This window comes from Tympanuchus pallidicinctus, unplaced genomic scaffold, assembly GCF_026119805.1.
Source record: "Tympanuchus pallidicinctus isolate F22 unplaced genomic scaffold, pur_lepc_1.0 scaffold27, whole genome shotgun sequence".
NCBI lineage: Eukaryota > Metazoa > Chordata > Aves > Galliformes > Phasianidae > Tympanuchus > Tympanuchus pallidicinctus.
This window is the reverse complement of record NW_026294744.1, coordinates 442,461-464,610: the sequence shown is the minus strand read 5'-3', so window position 1 is coordinate 464,610 and position 22,150 is coordinate 442,461. Positions and strand designations below refer to the sequence as shown.

Sequence of the window (22,150 nt, the reverse complement as noted above, 5' to 3'; positions counted from 1 at the left end):
AATATCAGAATAATTGTTCTTCAAAAAATTCGAACATAAAAAGACTCTTTCCTTACACAGTGTATTTTGAAACACCTTAAACCTGAAATTTCAAAATTTTGATAAATCATTTGTAGGGAGCTGTTAGGTCACAACTTCAACTGGTGAATGAGTACCTGGTGAAGGGGTGTAGCTGGCCTAGGGAGCACAGGCAAATTGTTTGTGTCTGTGCTCCCCATGTGATCAGAAGGGGTGGATCCAAGGTGGAGCCACCCTGGGTTCATATAAGGGCCAGCCAGAGATGCAAGAACATCTTTTGGACCTAGGTTATTCCCTGGGTTGCTGTACAGTTGAAGATCCCCTTCACCAGCTGGATGAGTTCAACTCATCTGTGTGTGTGCGACTATTGGTTTACCTGTGAATACTTTTCTTGGTGTTGTCAAGATCCTATTAGAAGTATTTTTGCATATTCATAAGTAGATCAATTATGAATATGTAAAATAGATATTTTTTTTCTGTATTTTGTTACATTGTTCATCTCCTTAAAGTACTTATGTCTTAAATTTGTAGGCAGAAATTAACCAACACTTTTTAAGGAATTCCCAAGTAGGATGGATTTCTTCTATGAGAAATGTTGTGTGGTACACTTTTATTGCAATTCTCATTTGCAGCTTTGAATAAGGCAATCTTTTAATAGGGATCTTTCATTGCTTTCCACTGATGTACAATTACCAGGGGAAAAAAACATATTGTTTTTCTGTCTCTTTGAAAGATTCCCTTATTTTGTTATTTAAGTTGCTTGAACATTCAGTTTATCAGAACAATCAATACTACAAATTTCAGCTCTAAAGTGAAAAATTCTACCAAGCTGTTCCTGAACTTCAAACTATTAGCAATTATTCCATAAGTAAACATGGGGTCTCTTCCTCCTTAATTTGTATGATTCCCAGGTGACATCAATAAAAATGATTTGAATGGTCAATTAAGAATTCAAGTTTACCTATTTCATGAAATACCACAATGTGAAAGATCTTCCAAACAGCTTGCCATCCTATTTCAAAATCAAGTGTATCATAAAAATTAATGGATCAGCAGGCAAGTGTCTTTTTCAGTTAAATGTGATAATAGCTAAGAAAGTTGAGCAGTTTCACTGCTTCTTCATCTTTTCAGGGAGCAGATACCCAAAGAAGTTTAATGTAAATGTATTTAAAAATGCAGACACGATTGCTGCATGCATTAATATAATATCGTAATCATCTTGGCAACTATCTTAATTTAATGTTGTTTCCACAAGCTATTTATGTAAATTTGTCCCAAATGTAGGCTTCTGTTTTAACATTGGAGATCAATAGCATACAATTTTCCCTATAAGCATGGTCAACGGAAGGTAAAAAATGTACTCAGATACAGGAGTTTATAACCAGACACAGGAAAGGGAAAATACTCTAGTTTTCCTTATTCAAGCATTGGCATTAAATCAAAATCCAGCAGTCTTCAGGAGTCTTATTAGTTAATCTGAGACCACTATAAATCTGTAATCTGTTATAGTCTTTCACTGGACACAATACGATTGTAAGTCAGTAACTGCAGACTTTATTACTTATTTTGAAGAAAATGATTGCTATGGAGTTAGCACGTGTCCAACAGCCCAGGTAGTGGACGTGATTGTTGCATGATCAACTGCTGACTCCACTTCCACACTTGGAAGGAAGGCTATTGCCTTGAGCAACCAGAGATGCATGAGAGCAGAATGAAGAATTAAAAAAAAAAAAACAGTTCAGAGGTAGTAGTGGGTGCTCCCTCCACTGAGCAGCAGCAGTACAGGTCAACAAGACATCACTGATCAGCCTGCAGCCCCCTTCAAACCAGCAAGATATCACTGGGCTCCTAATGGTGACTGTCTCTACATCATAACCTGTTTACTAGGAGTCCTGATTGTTAACCTCCCCATCTTCCCTGCATTCCTTAACTGCTTAGAACCTGTAATAAACCATTTGGTGAACATTTGGACTCATTTGGTGTCTTAATCTTGTTCTGGGTATACATGTTGAACCATCTCCTCCAACAACTGGAGTAAGGCATCCACTCACTTTAATAGGAAGATCTGCATCACTTTTGTAAATAAGCAGCTTAGGCTTCAGTTAGATAAAGCTCATAATTATATCTGTACTCAGGACACTGAATGAAATTGTACTAAACATGAGATTTCCGCAAAAACTCAATTTATTGCTGTAAAACTAGTCACATCCTTGCCAGAACAGAGGGACAAATATACTGGAAAAACACAAGTAGTATCACAGGAATATACATCTAAGTAAACTCTAATTTAGTATTCTCAAGAGTATAATTTTAGCATCATAATTGTCCTGAAAGCATCAGCTGTGGAACAGCAGACTTCTGATTTCATTTTAGGTAAGTAATTAGAAGTTTTAGCCACTAGTGTCAGAGCTGTCGTGGTTTTATGATTTTTTTATCTGTATTTTGCATCATAACATGATATACTGCACTGGGAGTTAAAAGAATTAATGCTTTGGTTCTGTAGATAGTTCTGGGTACCTGGTTCTCAGAAGAGAACTGCATACCCCAGAGGACTTTGCATAGTTCTGTTTGTTTTCTCTTCAGAGGGAAAGATAAAACTGCTCGTAGATCATAAGACATCCCTCCTTTTTTCAACCTTCCAACACATCTGTGCTCCAGGCCATATCGCCTCAAGTTACTCAGAGCAAGGCCTTTGGTTTTCAAACATTCTCATTTTATTTATTAACTTCATTTGTTATTATATAGTACTATGATGTGTTATCTTACATTCCAATGTCACATTTAGTAAGTTAATTTATTTCTCTGCAGATGGTTGCCACTGTTTTGTTTTTAGGCCCATCTCCCTACCCTTTTCCTTTTCCCGGGGTATGGGTCCACTGATTCCTCCATCCCACTAGTCACAGAACCAGGCAAAAACAGTCCATAAACTGTTGACAAAGCATACAGCAAATTACAGCTGTTTACCAGCTATGTGCAAAATGAATGACTTAGTTATACTAGTTCTCAAAATATATTTAGGCAAGAAATTCATAGAGATCTATGTCATGGCATGACAGTGAATGAAGATACAATGAAACTGAGATTTCACAGGCATCTGTGTACTCACATAAAATGAGGAAATCTTCAACTGCAGAGAGACCTCTATTTGATGAAAAGCCCAATACTAGGGGATGTCCATTACTAATATCCAAAATGATGAAATTACTAAGCCAGAGATCTCATGGAAGCCTATGCCTTAATATCAAGAAACCATGCAAAAGCTACCTTTTTGTAAGTCTTACAATGGGTAAAACATACAACTATTCAAAGGCAGAGAAATAAAGGATTAAAATCTCAAAAAATAAGGTGGAATGGCTATTCTAGTATTCAGTACTCATCATATTTAATGTCTAACTTTTCAGGATCTTCTAAAGTGAAAAGCACTGGTACATCTGTGGGTTAAAATTAAGGAACAGACCAATAAAGGACATGTGGTGGTAATGGTCTTCTACAGGCTGTCTGGTCAAGGGGAGATTGTTGACAAAGCCTTCTTCTGCTACAAGAGGCATTACACTCACAGGCTCTCATCCCGATGTGTGATTTCAACCATCTAGATATCTGGTGACAATAGCTTCCTTGCTCAGGTATTGGACAGACCAACAAGAAGTGAGGTTTTGCTAGACGTGGTGCTAACCAACATCATTAAAGAGGTTAAGACCAGAGACAGCCTAGGCTGTTGAGTAAGAGAAAAAATAAGCTGCAACTTACTTCATTTGTATTTTCTGTATTCATGTTTTTGTTTTTCAGCTTTTTCTGCAGCAGTTTGGTTTCATACTCTGGTCTCGGATGCTCCTAAAAAAAAAAAAAAAAAAAAAAAAAAAAAAAAAAAGGTGAATAAAGAGAATAAACATTATGATCAGGAAATGTCTAAGACTGGTAAGGAGTACCTCAAATCAACATGAGGTAATCAACACCATTATATAGACAATTTTACGTTTGGAAGTCTCTCTAAAGTTGTTTGAAAGGGAGGGACCAGGAGTGTTGATTGGCTGAAGATTGACACGGGAGCAAATCAAACCAGCTTGATACAGGAAATAGAAAGATGATACTGTTTCATCCTGTGAAGACATACAAGCTAGCCTCCCCCTGCTGCTTCTTGTCCACTGACTTAAATTTGCAAGGCCTGAAAGGCAGGAATAAAGGAAGTCCTGCTGAGATCCCAAAGCCAGAAGCTGTCACTCCAAAAATAGCTCGGTCACTTCAGACTATAAGTAAGAGTTTGTACTATTGTATTTAGTTACTGTCAACTGAACAACACAACCTCCTATAACCCATCTCTACAGAATATCAACACCTGAAACCAAGACATCACTGATCAGGGAGCAGTGAACTGCTCTGCTTTGCTGTATTTGTAAACCTGTCTGTCTGTGTTTCCTTGTTTTCTATTTTTTCTCTTCATCTTCTTTTATTTTTTTACTCTTTGTAGTAGCCATTGCCTAAAATTGTCTTACCTGTAAAGCTTATTGATCGTAATTAGCAAATTAGCCAATTTTACTTTCAAGTAGCTGTTGTTAGTTGTTGTTAAGAAAGCTTTTGATAACTAACTGCTGTCTATTATTCGAGTCCTGAATGACTTCATCACTGTAGTGACCCCTGCTGACTAAAGGAGGTGTGACTCAGGAGGTAGAAAAAATTCACTTCCCTCTAAACCCACCGTGTGTTACAAGACAAGAAAAAAGAAAATTACTCCAGATCACTTGTTCACAATTAAACCATGTAGATGAGTCAGTGCCACATCTCCTTTTGGACTAGGGGAATCACTACCTAGTGCTGTGGGATGTGTTACAGGATGCAGAGTGAAGGAAAAAAAGGACAGCATCCTTTCAATATAAAATTTGGGAAGAACAAAGGGAAGGATGGGGGTCTGCAGAAAACAAGATAAAGAAAAAGCTGAGAAGAATATGGTCTTCTGCCACTCAAACTAGCTAAAAACATAGTCTAATCATATCTAAATGTTAAAAGCTAAACTATGGGATGCAAGCTAAGTGAGGAAAACTGAAGTGTGCTGAATGATTGCAGAGATTATGTGGGAAAAATATCCACTGCTCAGAGCCCTTTCTGAAATGACAGTGTATTATGACTAAAAAAAACATACACTGCTGTATGCCCTTCTGACCGTGACTACCACAATCACATACATTTCAGATCTGTATCATTGGTCATGTAAACTACTCTTACTATAGTTTTTTTTTTATATGTTTATCAGCCTAGTAAAAAAAGTAATATTTTTTTCATAAATCTGAAACAAGAGAATAAGAGTACTTTGGAAAAAATAAAATAATAATCTTGATGGGTAATAGGACACAGGTTGCTTGGAAATTTAGAAGTACTCTTGGGCGATATCCACACTGTTCATTCTCTCCTAATTTGCAACATCTCAAGCATTCTCTGTTGCACCCTAATTCATAGACACTCTGATCCAATGTTATTCATCTTGATCATTGATTGGTCCTGACACGTAGAACAGATATGTGAACACACTGACATCTAAATGACTGTCTTAAATTAGCATTTCCATGTCTTTTTTACCTCTATGAAGAGATCATTTGTATATCTGCCTTAAAAGGCAGTCCCATGATTGATATTTGCTTTCTACCAATCCCTGGGGATCTAGTAATGTGGTAGGCTTGCAGGAAGTTTTTCTCTAACATCCAAGTAGAAATATGACTCTGAAACTGTACTATATATATTTGGTATTATATATTGTATTATAATATATTATATTATTATATATTATGCATTATAATATATTTACATAAAATTACATATATATCATATATTATGGTAGTATATCAAACAAATCTAAAGTAAATTCTAGCACTGTAGCTTGTTTTACACTTCAAATTTCATATACTATTCAGATTAATAAAATATATTCAAGAAGAAATCAAGAAAGGGTACCAATTGATCTACATTCAGTGGATCTCTGCTTTGAAAGTGCAAATATCACTTAACATCACAGAATCACAGAATCACAGAACGGCCAGGATTGGAAGGGACCTCAAGGATCATGAATCTCCAACCCCCTTGCCACATGCAGGGCCACCAACCTCCACATTTAATGCTAAACCAGGCTGCCCAGGGCCCCATCCAACCTGGCCTTGAATACCTCCAAGGATGGGGCATCCACAACCTCTCTGGACAGCCTGTTCCAGCACCTCACCACTCTCTGGGTAAAGAATTTCCCCCTGACGTCCGACCTAAGGATCACAGAGTCCTTTTGCACTACTTATGCTTCACATAAAAATCAACATCACAGTTAATGAAGCTCAGGAATCACTATAGCAATTCTTTTCAATTGCCAGTTGTTGTTTTTTTTTGTGTTCACATTTGGTCAAGTTATGTTTAATTTTCCTAGTAACCATTTCAATGTCCTTTAACTGCATTTCACACTTACATCTGGATCAGAACAGTTTATCTATTTTCTCTGAATCTGCCAAGTTATCTTACCCTTGAATAAGAGACTACAGGGACCTCCTGGAATGCAGGTGTCTATATATATTTTTTATGAGAGTACCTAATGAAACAATACTTTATAATACAGATCTAGAGATATTTGAACTAAATTTTGATTATATATACATGGATATAAAGGAAAAGTTCAACTCTCTGCTGTAAAAATAGCAGGATTCAGAATCAGTTCTTGTTTGAAAATGGGAAGAGTTCTACAATTAGGACAATGAGCCAGAAATAGCTGCGATGACTTGAAGAAGTCCAAATACACATATAAGGATAAATATGAATCCTATGATGCTGGAAGTGTACCAGTACAGCTTTCAGACATTTACTGAAAATCAAGCTAGCCAAGGTACTTGGAGGCCAAATGAGTGATCAGAGTAAAAAAAAAGATGATTCCAATCCTCTAAAACAAAAAGCCAAATTACAAAATTTTTACTCAGACAAAACCCATATGGATGTCAGTGGGAATTTTCCCTGAGAATGATCTCTGGCATTTGCCTCAAACACAATGTATTTGTCCACTATACATTGCTAATTAAAGTTATGCATGTAATGATCCAGTACAAGAATATCTAAAGAAAATTTGAATCTAAAGAAAATCCTGAATTTCTCTGTGATTTAGAAAGAAAGTGATAATAGAATTCTATAAATGTTCATGACAAATGCATTTGAGCAGCTAATTAAAAATAGAAAAACATCCCAGATTAACAGGCCAAAAAGAAAGTCAGCACACTGCTTTGGTTTTACTCCTTAAGGAAAGTCTAAGAAAAAGTGAGAACCCATTCAACAGCCTTGTCCTAATTTGTTGAATGCAAGCAGAGCGGAAAAGTGGTGAACACTGATTAAAAAGAAGGCATTCACTAATATTCACTGAAAAAATTGCTGAAATTATACAACTGATGCTCCAAGATGGAAACTTGGAATGAGTAGAACAAAGAGCCTTGATGTTCTCCATTGCAAAAGGGTTAACTATTACAAATCAAGGGTTAAAAACCCCCTATTACTTCTGATGATGACATACTGGGAAGTTGGAAGGGAATAGAAGGAAAAGATTATATTTTACACCAAAGACCCATTTAGACTGTATTAGTAATGGGATGCTCATCCAAGGAAGATTTATTTTTTATCTCAACATTTGTGAACAGATCATCATCGGTAGATGCTCAGTCTTTTTAGACCAAATTACTAGTCCAATAAACTCATTTATGAAAAATTAATACACAAGTTTAAATAAGCTTGAATACCATTATTGTAAGTCTAGAAATGTTGAAAGTTAATGAACAAGCACAAGGTCTTCTAAAGTAACACAAATAGAATCCTTAGAGTTGGTAGGGACATTTAGAGGTTATCTAGTCCTGCTCCCCTGCAGTGAACAGAGACGTGCCTAGCTAAATCAGGTTGTCCAGGGCTTGACCCAGCCTTCTCTTGACAGTCTCCAGGGACAGGGCATCAACTACATCTCTAGGCAACCTGTTGCAGTGCCTCACTACCCTTGCTGTAAAAGACTTTTTCCTTATGGCCAACCTAATTCTACCCTCTTTGAGCTTGAAGCTATTTCCTATTGTTCTATCACCACAGACCCTTGTAAAGAGTCTGTCCTCTTCTTTTTTCTAGCTCCCTTTAGGTACTGAAAGAATGCTATGAGGTCACCTCGGAGCCTCCTCTTCTCCAGTATGAACAGCACCAGATATTTCAGCCTGTCCTCATAGGAGCGGTGTTCCATTTCTTAGATAATTTTTGTGGCTCTTCTCTTAACATGCTCCAACAGGTCCATGTATCTCCTGTAATGAGGGCTCCACAGTACACCAGGTGAGGCTTCACCAGTGCAAAGTAGAGGGGCAGGTTCACCTTCTTCAACCTGTTGGCCATGCTTCTTTTGATGCAGACAAGGATACTTCCTGGGCTTTCTGGGCTGTAAAGGCACATTGCTGGCTCATGTACAGCTTCCCATCCACCAATACCCCCAGATCCTTTTCGGTAGGGTTGCACTCAATTCTTTCATCCTGGTAGCGAAGGTTGCCTTGACTTAGGTGCAAGATCTTTCATTTAGATTTGTTGAACCTCATGAGATTCACCTGGGCCCACTATTCAAGCCTGCCTAGAACCCTCTGAATGGGATTCCATCCCTCTGGTGTGTCAATCACATCCCACTGCTTGGTGTCATCAGCAAACTTGCTGAGGGTGCACTCAGCCCCACTGTCATCAATGTCATTGATGAAGATATTAAAGATTATTGGTAGCACTGACCCCTGGGGGACACCACTCATCACTGACCTCCATCTACACAATGAGCCATTGACCACTGCTCTTTAGACTCAATCCTGCAGTCAGTTCTTCGTCCACTGAACAATCCACCCATCAAATCCATATCTTTCCAATCTAGAGAGAAAGATGTTGTGGAGTACAGTGTTGAAGGCCTTATGAAGTCCAGATAGTGGCTCTTCACTGGTCCACTGATGCAATGACACCATCATAAAAAGGCCACTTGGTTGATCAGACAGGATTTGCCCTTGGTGAAGCCACGCTTGTTCTCTCATATCACCTCTATATCTTCCATGTGCCTTATCATAAATTCCAGGAGGAACTGCTCCATGATTTTTCCTGGCACGTAGGTGGGACTGATGGTGGATTCCCAGGATCATCCTTTTTACCCTTCTTAAAAATGGGTCTAAAGTTTTCTTTTTTTCAGTCACCAGGGACTTCACCTATTGCCACGATTTTCCTAATATCATTGAGAGTGGCTTGGCGACTACATCAGCTAATTCCCTCAGGATTCTGGGTTGCATGTCACTGGGACCCATAGACTTATGGATGTTCAGATTCCTTATGTGGTCATGAACCTGATCTTCTCTTACAGTGGGAGGGACATTGCATCCCTGATCCCCTCCTATCAAACCAAATATTTGAAAGCTGTGTGGCAAGAAGTTATCAGAGAAGACTGAAGCAAAACTGTTGTTAATTCTTCTTCTTGTCTGTTGTTACCAGCTTGTCTGTGTCACTCACTGGGCAGATTACGCTTTTCTAGACTGTTCTTTTCTGATTGAGGTACCTGTGGAAGCCTTTCTTGTTCTTCTTGGCATCCCCTGCCAAATATAGTTCAAACTGGGCATTGGCTTTCCTGATCTCATTCCTACACATCCCAGCAGCTTTCTCATAGTCTTCCCACGGTACCTGTCCCTGTTTCCACTGCCTGTGCATTTTCTTCTTGCTCTTCAGTTTGACCAGCAGGTCCCAGTTCAGCCACACCAGCCTCTTGTTTTCTGTCCTGACTTGCTACACCTGGAAATATAGAGCTCTTGTATGCTGAGGAAAGCTTCTTTAAAGATCTGCCAGCTCCACTCTGCATATGAGAACAGTTTCCAGGGGGTTTTGTTGACTAACTCCCTGAAGAGCTAGATGTTAGCTTCCCTGAAATTTAGCATTCTAATTCTACTCTTTGCCTGTCTCATATCCCTCTGGAGCTTGAACTCAATAGTGACATGGTCACTACAGTCCAGACAGCCTCCTATCCTGATGTTACCAATCTATTGATCATTTGCTGCAGTGAACAGCAGGTCCAGTATTCCCCCTCTGGGATTATTCAATTATTTGACTCAGGAAGTTATCCTCAATGTATTTCAGGAACCTCTTGGCTTGCCTACACGTCTCCATGCTACTTTTCCAGCAGATATCTGGCTGGTTGAAGTCTGCCAGAAGGATGAGCGCTTGCAGTCACAATGCCTCCTATACTTGGAGGTAGAAGGCCTCATCAACAAGCTCTGACTGATCTGGTGGCCTGTATTAGAAACCAATCACAAGTCTCCCTTTGCCACCTCTATCTGTGATCCATTAGCTTTCAACTTGCTTGTGACTATTGTTCAGCAACAGCTCTTCACATTCTATTCCTTTCCCAATGTAGATAGCAACACCTCCTCCCCTCCTTACTTCCCTGTCAATTCTGAACAGCTTGTAACTGTCAATAGCCACTCTACGGTCATGGGAATCATCCCACCAGGTTTCAATGATGGCAACTATACCGTGGTTTTCTAGTAGCACAGTCGCTTCCAGCTCCTCTGTTTATTTTCCACGCTGCATGCATTGGTGTAGAGGCACTTCAGCTGGGCAGCTAGTCTTGTCACTTCCTTAAAGAACAACTCTTTTATTCCTTTTAAATATTTCCCCATTGCCCTTTCCTATTTCCCCCAGCAGATTCATCATCTTAAGGCTTATGTGCTGCAGTGTTGCCAGCAACTCTCAAGGCAATGGATCCTTTAAAAATAAAGCAATCATATAAAAATAATTTTAAAAAATATTATGTACATTGTGGAAATGTGTATTTTATATAGATAAGCAGATATAATGCATTGTAAATCAAGACCATAGTATTTTTGAACCATATATCTGTATGTGACTGTAAGGCTTGCTCCAAAAGTAATGATTTCTATTTTATTATGTTGACCCACAATGTCACAGGGGGATGTTGATGGTATGGAAGTAGAGGATGAACCTTTCTACCAATATTCTGTTGCATTTTATTGCCATGAAACAAATACCAGCAGAGAAGTAGTCTGATAAAATGATGTCTGACATGGGAGTATGTCTGAAGCAAAGATGTAGAGTTCGAATTTCTTCATACAGAAAAGAACCCATTGACATTCAGTGATGCTTGATGAATATTTATGGAGACCAAACAGTGGACATGCGTGCAGTGAGGTGGTAGATGGTGCATTTCAGCAGTAGCAACAATGACGTGAAAGATAAGCCATGTCCCAGATGACCATGCACTGTTGTCACATTACAAAATGAAGAATGTCTCTATCAGCTATTCCATGAAAATCAGTAGATTATGACCATGGAACTGTGTATGGAGCTGAATATCAGCTTCAGTGCACTGGAAACAATGACAGTATTGGAATAGGAACAGATATAAGTTTGCACCAGGTGGGCCCCACAAATACTCACACAGGAACAGAAATAGCTCAAGATGCAGCCTTTAGTAGGTAAAATGATGTGCACTGTCTTTTGGGAAAGTAAGAGGGAGATTCTTCTGAGTTTCCAGGAACCCTGAAAAACCATCAGTTCTACTCATTTTACTGTGATTATGACTAAGCTGAAGGCTCGAATATCCAGAATCAGGCCTGGGACAATCATTTTCTTGCAATAAACTAATGCCAGGCTCAGTGCTGATTTGAAGACATGGGAGCATATTGGCAATCTTGTCTGGACTGTCCTACCCCACCCACCATATGATCTGGATTTAGCTCCTGACTTCCATTTGCGCTCACCAATGAAAGATGGACTGCAGGGACAACATTTTCTTAGCAGGTGAGAAACAGTGGATCACATCCATTGGTGCAGATTTTTACAAGTGTGCCATACATAGCTAATGATGGTGACTATGTTGAAAAATAGTTTCGTAGCTGATAATTTGCTTTATCAAATAGTGTCATTGTGCTCTTTGTATCTGTTGTAATTTCCATGGAAATAAATAGGAGGAATACTTTCAGAGTTTTCCATGTATTTTGTACTACATGTATTTTGAAATGTACCCGCAGATTTTTAAGTGCCCTTAAACTGGAGCCAAAAAACGTATGCTGCCATTGCAATATCAAAATACCATGCTTTGTAGGAAACTGTGGTAGAATACAGTACCATTTATTTCTCACTATTAGATTTGATCCAAATGTAACCCATTGAAATACTTTTGTTTGTAACAAGAATTGTAAGTTTGAAGCCAGATGCCACTCTAATTGTGTTATGGGAACTTATGTTTTAAATTATTTTTTCTACTGCATGAGAAATCTCCACTAAAACAAACGTTGCAAACATATCATAAAAAAAAAAAAAAAAAAAAAAAACAAAAAACAAAAAAAAAAACAACACAAAAACAGCCACAAAGCTGCATTTCCAAACCTTTGTGAACTTTTCAAGTTGAACTATGATCCAGTTTGGAGCATTGGCTCATAACTAATATGAAGAGGTACAGATCCTTCAGCTAATCTGAACTGAAAATCTGTTTTTGAAAATAAATATTTTTTTCCAGGTTTTATTAATTTGTTTCAGCTATACAAGTGCCTCTTGTAAAAGGAGCATGGCCAAAAGAACACAGTCAAGGGAGGTTAACCTCACCTACTCTGCCTTGGTGAGGCCACATCCAGAGTGCTGTGTCCAGTTCTGGGTTCCCCAGTTCAAGAAAACCAGAGAAGTGCTCGAGAGAGACCAGACAAAGATTACAAAAATAATTAGGGGCCTGGAGCATTTTTCTTATGAGGAAAGGCTAATAGACCTGGGACTGCTGAGATTGAAGAAGAGAAGACTGAGAGGAGATCTTACCAAAATTTCTCATAAATATTTAAAGAGCAAGTGTCAAGAAATGGTGCCACGTTTTTTTTTCAGTGATGCTCAAGGACAGAACAAGGGGGGTAAGGGACACAAACTGGAACACACAGGAAATTACTGTGTAACTTGCTGTAGGGAACATGCTTAAGAAAAGGGGTTTACTAGATTATCTCCAGAGGTCTCTTCCAACCCTTGTGTGATTCTTCCCTTCTTCTGCTCAATGCCCTTTAAAAACTCATATCATTTATTTGTTGCCTCACTACAAACGCTGCCCAGTTTATTTCTGGAATTACTTTCCTGCAGCTTTAGTCAGTAGATTCAGACCACAGATGAGATGCCAGAATTGATAGCAAGAATGTACAGATGGCATTTCTATCTACAGACAGCAGAGAACTGTTGAGCTATTGAGGTCTAAGAAAGCTCCTTCCCCTTATTCTGTAGAAGGTACAATGGAATCAGAATATCTAATTCTCAGATTTCTTTGAAAATCTCATTTCAAGACATTTACCTTAACACACTCATATTTGAACATGTTGTGGTAAACATACAATCAAATATGTTGAGAATTCCATTATTGTATAAGGTACTATTAGTTAACAAAGTACAGATCACAAGTTTTTTACATAAACCTACACAAACAAATGCCAAAATTGCTTTGTACTGCAGAGTACAAAGGCTGGCTTTATCAGTATTCTGTATCATAACATCATGTGACAGGCTGTTGGGTGCAGAAAACACAGTGCACTGTGGAGCGGTGCTTTTTGTTTATTTCTAGCAGTTTCGCATGAGTTCTGAGTTTCCAAAGAGAAGATACATCTGATTGTCCAAAGGAAAGATATATTAGGATGTACTGCATTTTCTAGGAACTTTCTGATTCTGAGTGACAGGGGAAGAGCTCTCTGGTCTCTTTCCAGTAGGTAAGGGATGGAGAGCCTGCTGATAAATATTCGGATTAATTTTCTCTCTCTCCTCCTGTTGTATTTTTTATTTGTTTAGATTTATTACCCTTAATTATTCTGTATTATCTCACATTCCTTTTAATAGATCAGTATCTCCTATCTCAATCAGGTTTTTGATTCTTCGGCAATTCTGGCAAACCAGGGATGTCCCAGTGGACTAAAGACTGGCAAATGTAACACCCATCTTCAAAAACAGCCAGAAAGACGATCCTGGTAGCTACAGACCTATAAGTGTCATCTTGGTGTTGAGGAAGATTATGGAACAGATAATCTTGGGAGCCATCACGAACCAAGTAGAGGTCAGCCAGAGGATAAGGCCCAGTCAGCATGGGCTTATGAATGGTAGACCCTGTTTGACAAACCTGATTTCATTCTATGACAAGGTGACCCACCTAGTGGATGAAGGATATAGCCAACCTGGACTTCAGTAAAGCCTTTGACACTGTCCCCCACAACATCCTCATGGAGGAGATAGCTGTCCATGGTTTGGATGGACATATACTCCGCTAGATGAAACACTGGCTGGATGGCCAGACTCAAAGATCTGTAAACTGTATGAGTTTCTAAGCCAAGTGTCAGGTCCTGCATTCTGATCAAAACAACCACAGGAAACCCTACAGGCCTGGGGAGGAGTGGCTGGAAAGCTGCCTGATGAAAAGGTACTTTGTTGTACTGATGGATAGTCAGCTGAATAAGAGCCAACAGTGTGCCCAGGTGGCCAAGAAGGCCAAAGGCATCCTGGCTTGTATCAGGAATGGAGTGGTGAGCAGGACTAGGGAAATAATCCTGTCTGCATACTCAGCACTGATGAGTGCATTTCAGCTGTCATTAAGTAATATTATAAAGTTTTTAAATCCTTTCTCAACTTCATAAGTTCCTCCACAAATAACTTCCACTGAGTTTAGTATTTTGTGCAGATTGAGAGAAGAGCTATTTCTCCTTCCACCTTATTGTTTTTCTGGCTCAGTCTTTCTGTGACTTTTTGGGAATAAAAATCATAAGATAAATAACAATCATAGAATCTTAGAATCGCAAGGTTGGAAACAACCTATAAGATCATGTAGTCCAACCATCTTCTCATTACCACTACTACCACAAGCTACTAAACCATATCTTGCAGCTCCTCATCCAGATGCCTCTGGAACATTGCCAGGGACGGTGACTCCATGACCTCTCTGGGCAGGCCATTCCAGTGCCTGAACACTCTCTGAGAGAAAAATTTTTTCCTCATGTCTAGCCTAAACCTTCTCTGGTACAACTTGCAGCCATTTCCTCGGGTCCTGTTTGTTGCCTGGGAGAAGAAGCCAAAGCCCTCCTCATAGCCTTTCTTCAGGAAGTTGTAGAGTGCAATGAGGTCTCCCCTGAGCCTCCTCTTCTCCAGACTAAACAATCCCAGCTCCCTCAGCCACTCCTCATAAGGGTTGTGCTTCAAACCAGTTTCATTGCCCTTCTCTGGACACGCTCCAGGGCCTCAATGTCTTCCTTGTAGTGAGGGGCCCAAAACTGAAGGTGCAGCCTCACCAGCACTGAGTTGAGGGGATGATCACCTCCCTACTCCTGCTGGCCACACTATTTCTAATGCAGGCCAGTATGGCATTGGCCCTCTTGGCCACCTGAGCACACTGTCAGCTCATGTTCAGCTGAGCATCAGCCTACACCCCCAGGTCCCTTTCTTCTTCACAGTCATCTAGCCACTCGTCTCCAAATCTATGTTACGCTGCATGGGGTTGACACTCATCCTTGTTGAACCTCATCCCATTCATCTCAGCCCAGCAATCCAGCTTATTTATATCCCTCTGAAGGGCCTCCTTGCCCTTAGGCAGATCCACACCACCTCCTAACTTGCTGTCATCTGCCAACTTATTGGGGGGTATGCTCAGTCCCCTCATCTAGGCCATCAATAAAGATATTAAACAAGATGGGCCCCAGTACCGACCCCTGGGGGACACCACTTGTAACGGGTTGCCATCTGGACTTAATTCCATTAATCACTACCCATTGGGCACAGCCCTCTAACCAGTTCCTTAACCAAAGAAGTGTATACCTATCCAGACCACGGGCAGCCAGTTTCCCCAGAAGAAGGCTGTGAGCAATTGTGTCAAAGGCTTTGCTGAAGTCTAGGTAGACTACATCAACAGCCCTTCCCTCATCTACCAGACTGGTCACCCAGTCATAGAAGGAGATGAGGTTGGTCAAGCATGAACTACCTTTCATGCTGTCTGGGCACCATACGTGTGCAGTGCGATCTCACCCAAAATGATTTTCTCCATTACTTTCCCCGGTACTGAGGTCAGACTAACAAACCTATAGTTACCCAGATCCTATTTACGGCCCTTCTTGAAGATGGGAATCACATCAGCAAGCCTCCAACCCTCTCCAGTTAACCAGGAGCCCCGATAGGTGGCTGAGAGGGTCCAAGAGCCCAAGAACCCCACCAACTCCCTCAGCACCCAAGGGTGTAGCCCATCCGGTCCCATGGACTTGTGACAGTCCAGATGGAGGAGGAGCTCTCTAATTGTCTTCATCTGAATCGCTGGGGGTATAGTCTGAGTAGCATCCCAGACTTCCAGATCAGGGCATAAAATGCCCAGAGGATAACTGATCTGGCAATTAAAGACAGATGTAAAGAAGGCATTGAGGACCTCAGCCTTCTCCTTATCCTCAGTGGCCACATTCCCTGCTGCATCAAGTATAGGATGAGAATTATCCTTGGCGATTCTTTTGCCGTTAATATATTTATAAAAGGATTTTTTGTCTTTTACTGCAGTGGCTTACCTGAGTTCTTGTTGGGCTTTCGCCTCCTAACTTTCTCCCTGCATACCTTAGCTACTTCTTTGTAATCTCCCCAAGTAGCCTGTCCCTTCTTCCAGAGGACATAGACTCTCTTTTTCTACCTGATTCTCAACAGTTCTATTATTCAGCCTACCTTCCTTGTTATTTCATATAACCTCAGTGATAATCCACAGAGTGAATTACAGTTTTCCTTAAGGATTCAATAAATACCTGTTGAAAGTCAAACAGAGAAAGAGAAAAGAAACTTGGCAATTGAAATCCACAAAAAAAAAGATGAAAAGAAACTTGGCAATTGAAATCCACAAAAAAAAAGATAAAAATTACTTTACAAGCAGAGGATCTAAACTTAAAATTGTAACTTATCAGGTATGTTTCTAACAAAGACAGACGGCTAAATTTCTCCCTGTACTGAAACAGTATAACAGCATGATTCTTTGAGTAATAATGCCTTCTCTCACTTGCATTTCAATTAGTATGGTCTTTTCTGTTTGTCCATTTGTTATTCCAACTCTATTCCAGGTTCTAAAATTTCATCGATCATATTTACCTTTTCATTCTTGATGACTCTTGGTAAAATAAGGTTCCATCTCTCTACCCAGAACATCTGAAGCAGAACATACTGGGTCCTAGAAATACAATTTCTGAACATTCATGGGAAGCCAGTAGTTTCTATTCTCCATATAATTAGAGTTTCTCAGTATTTCATTAACTCTTTTTCTCTTGCAAGTAAAAGGAAGTTCTCTCACACATCTTCCTCAACTACATTCTTTATTACACAAACAGAAAAACAGACAAATAAATGCAGAACTTGCACTAGGTTTCACAAATACACATCTAGATACACATCATGATGACTGCTTTCATAGTATTTCAAAGATTCATGTGATCCATTCTCATGGTTGTAGTCTTTTTTTTTCCCCCTTTTCCTCTCCCATTTAGTTATTAACCATACAACTACTTTTCAAGACAATTACCCATCTAACAGTCTAATACTCAATGACATCTATTATTTATGTGGATTTGAGATGTAGAAACATCACAAATCCTCTAAGTCTGTACAGCTGCCAGATTCACATATGTATATAAGCCTTGGGGAGTCTGCTTCCTCAAACTGCTATTGCTAAATGAATCTATTGCATGATTCTTCCGAAGCAAAAGATTTGACCTAGTGTGTTTAAAGAAATTTTACTGAATTTTTTATAGTCAAGAGTCCACAAAAATTACACAGAACACATTTATTTCAACATAATTTTCACAATGCCCTTCTAAACTCATCAACTCTTATGATCATCTTCATGTTTCAGTTCCATAACTTCCCTTTACCAAGAGACTTTTAATAACAAATAACTTACTCCCATCTAGTCTTAAAACTGTTAAAACTCCTGAACATATTGCCCTTTTCCTTCACACTCTGTTAAGTGATCCCAAGTGTTCCTCAGAGTCCTGTTACTTCCCTCTAGCCTAGCCTGATCAGATATGATTTTCCATGTTCCACCACGATTTTCATCAGTATATCAAAGTCATCTATAAACACTTCACTGCCTGAAGTGATTAGCACACTGATGAAACACAATGTCAACATCTGTCTTAGAGACAAATTTATCTTCATCTCCATTAATTTAAAGGATAAGAGGTGAACAAATCTGATCTAACTTTTTCATTTCTTCATTTATACCAAGAGAATGACAAAACGATATTCTGGCTTCCTGTTTAAGTAAAATATCAGTTCAAATGTCCATTTTAAGCATTACTACTCACAGGAAGTGATCTCTAGATCAGGTAAAAAATGTGCAGAACAGAACAAGAACAAAAAAAACATGTAGAAAATCAGATCTAAGGAAAAAAAACTGAAAAAGCAGAGGCTAGTTCATAAAAAAAGAGAACAATATGTTGAATTTCATTGAGGATGGGGTAATCTCTTTATCTTTGCATGAAGGAACAAGTGATAATGAACAAGGAAGTAGGTTTAGGAAAAGCTTAGCAGCAGTAAGAGAAGAATTAGAATCAGTAGTATCAGAACAGATTGCTGAAGGAGGAAGTGAAATCTTCACTTACGGATTTCTTTAAGAACAAATAAGACAAACATCTTTTTATAATGATTTAAATAGAACTGATCCTGTCACACACAAGGGACAGCCCCTCACAATCCTCTCCAGCCTTTTTTTTTTTAATGGTTCTACACTCCTAATTCTTCAGCTTGTGTTGAGGTGTGTCTGGAACTCCTTTATTTGTCATAAACAAAGGATTCTTGCTGATCTCATGGCTCCTGTACACAAAACTTCAACTCTTCAGAACTCTTAATCACAGGGCTCACAAATCTATAGATCCTTTCACAGCAATTTGCAAATACTGTGTGAAAACTCAGTATTTTGCAGTGTAAGGGATTAACTTGAAATTCAGTAAAATCTTCAGGATTCATCAAGCATACTGAAGAGTAAAGAAGAATTTGCTCTCCTTCTTCTGTTCGTAACGTAATCAGTACAAAATCGCTGTTCTCCCAGCTGATAGTATGACATTCCACGTAGAACAAACAATAGTTTTTGATTGCTGTTGTACTGAGTTTATATCACACCTTAAAATCTGAAATCATTGTCCACTTCGTCATTGAATAGGGTGCAGTAAAAATGTTGAGAAAACAGAGGTAGGTTGTAAAAACCTAATCAAGAGAAGGAATACTTCAGAGGTCTCTCTCACACTAAAAATGGTGCTGAAGGCTGCATTTTGGGACAGTGTTAGGAGGAACACTAAGGTCTACTTTCTGCTATGTTATTTTTTCATTTTATCCAGTAATTTTTATCTGAAAAACTCTACAATAGTGGAAAATACAAACGTACTACAGCATGAGGTTCATCTTAGTTTTCTCATTTATTTGAGCTCTACTTTCAATCTGAGTTGAGCTTAAGAAACAGGGCTGGAAAGTGGCCCTATTCTAGCTTTGTATGTGGTCTGATATTAAAGGAACTGTTGTGGAACACAACAAGATGTGATCAGATTCCTGGAATGGGAGTTGTAGAACTGCCTTGATATGATAGAGTTTGAATCCAATTCCTTAAGTCAACAAAGAGAGTAATCAAAAACAAATTATTCTCTGTAGGTACACAGCTTGTTAAAAGTTATAAAAGAAAATCTAATTACCACAGTTTTAAACTACTTCGTATTTTGAACAGCATGATGCTGAATCTGACCCTATTTCAATGCCATAGCAGGATCTATCAGTATGGCATATGCAATGTAAATACATAGTTACAACATTTAGAAGATATTAAGGGATATTTAGGGCTAGTAGCTCCTCTCTTTTTAGTCAGTTTGAAATTAATCCTCCAATGACATTCAGTAATTTAAACAGGAAGTACACTATGACAAAATAATTCTGATAATATCTGAGAATAAAACTAAAGATGTACTTGGGATGTTGTAAATAATAATAAACTATTATCTCTCACTTTTCAGCCAACTCAGGTACAGTTTGAAGACCTATAAGTTTACTACAAAGTATTTCAAAAATATTCTTGAGTAATCAAACACATTGCTTGCTTTAAAGAGCTCTGAGTACATGAAGCTTAATATGTTTTTAATATGGCATCAGAGAGAGGACAGACCTAGATGCAAATATTACTTAACACGTTACAATTGATATCAGAAAACTTTTGTTACGCATAATGAAGTGGCATCTATATGACAAGGTATTAACTTAATTCTGATATATTCTGTACAACAGCATATGGCATTTTCAACAAGGAATGAGCTGCTGGCATCTTTCAGTCCTTTTCAACACTGATTGTTAAAATTAGAATGCTGGTACATATGTGATGATTTCCTGAAGGATACACTGACATTCAAAAATGTGCCAGTTCTAGCACTGAACTGAAGAACGCTCATTAGAAAGTATCCTCAGACTGAGAATAATTTGTACAGTAAATTAGCTCAGGGAGAAGAAACTTACTTCTTCCTCCAGTCCAGTCAGATCCCAGAAGTAACTCAGCCTGATCTGTAAACGCTTCCACTGCTCAAGGAACATAGTAGCTTTAAAAAAAAATAAATGAGAGTAATAAATCCACTATTGTGAATGTTTGTGTTTCTTGTAAGCAACATCTGATATTCGAAGCCCATTATACTAGACTCTTAAAAATAAGGAAGATCCCCATTCCAATTCTAAAAAAGGAACACAGCACAAGTACAGAAAAGAGATTCCGCAGATTGCCCAATGGCACTAGAAAGATGTTGTCAGGAACTGAACCCTGATCTGTTGATATCCACCCCGATAACACCATCTCTCTTAATTATGAGTCACAAAGTATATAATGAAACAAAATTTAGGTCTAAGTATTAATATTAACACTGTAATTATCTGAACAGTCTTTCAGTCAGAAACATAAGAAAGTAGGCGCAGTCTGCTCCTGAAATCAGTCATTGATACGTATTATATATCATGCATATTATGACCCATTACTGTATTGATGAAAATAATCTTTATTTGAAATACATTGTTAGGTGATAGTTGAATTTTTTCACACTGTGTAAGCACATGACCTTAGGGTTTTGCCCAAAGGCATGGGCCAGTATTCAGTCTTCTCTTTTTCCTTTTTCATTATTTTGAAATAACAGATCATGTAGTGCTGTCTTGTATTTAGTCTCTTAACCTTCTCATGAATACTGTTTCCTCTAGATACACCTTTGCCTCGCTAGTTATAATTTACGGACTTTTGGACTTATTAGAAATAGCACTTCCTGTTCGCTTGTGGATACCTATTTCCAGAAAATTATAGCAACATTCTTCCAGAATATCTAATGTATATAAAAACAATATTAATAAACAACTTTGGACACTGTTTTCTATTTTCTCATAGTTCTTTTCCTCTTTTCAGTTGCTTGAGAGGTTATTTGATCACAGCAGTATTTAAATCACTTTGAATAATGTGTAGATAACACCCCAAGACACAGAAGAATGATGATTTAGATCTAGCTTCCTTCAGTTGCATCTACATTTGGTGTGAGATACATGATAACAGTGGGAAGAGTTCCACTGCTATTAAAACAATCCGAATCTTACAAAACACCGTGCATTCCCGCAGTTCACTGTGATCAAATATTTCTACACTAGAATCCTTTAATTATTCTTTAATTATTTAAGAAATAAAAGACAAGATTGTCAGTATACTGGAAGTAAATCCAGGTGCTCAGCAATTAAGTTTCTAGCCTCCCTCTTTTTGGAAGAAATGATACGCAAAAGTTATTTTAACTAAGTTTTGAAAACTCAAAATATTTTAGATAGCCTAAAAAAATTATTCTGAAAGGTGCAGTTACTCACTGAATTTTTTTCAATTTTTCAAAAAACAGATCTACTTTTAGCTTTGCAAAAATTTGTCTAAACATACTCACTACAATATGTACTAGCATTTCTGAAATTAGAAATTTTGCATTAATTTACATAAGCAGAAAACCAGTCTCACTTCATGGCAACAGGTAGACCGTGACCCATTATCTGCTAATCTACTCTCCAAACAGTAGCCGAAGTAGGAACATAAGACACAAGTCTGTAAATTCATCTTATTTGTAATCCCTCT

The 22,150-nt window shown here is 38.4% G+C and overlaps 1 protein-coding gene across 2 annotated transcripts in view; it reads right to left on the bottom strand.

Moving 5' to 3' along the window:
- The window catches only part of ANO2 (anoctamin 2), a 175,356-nt gene that overhangs the window by 64,266 nt on the left and 88,940 nt on the right, over window positions 1-22,150 (bottom strand). For both annotated transcript variants that reach the window (XM_052690528.1, XM_052690529.1), the window contains 2 exons: window positions 20,530-20,609; window positions 3,766-3,849 (listed from right to left, as the gene is read on the bottom strand). In XM_052690528.1, the coding sequence (XP_052546488.1) occupies window positions 3,766-3,849; window positions 20,530-20,609 (164 nt within the window). The remainder of the gene's footprint in view (window positions 1-3,765; window positions 3,850-20,529; window positions 20,610-22,150) is intronic.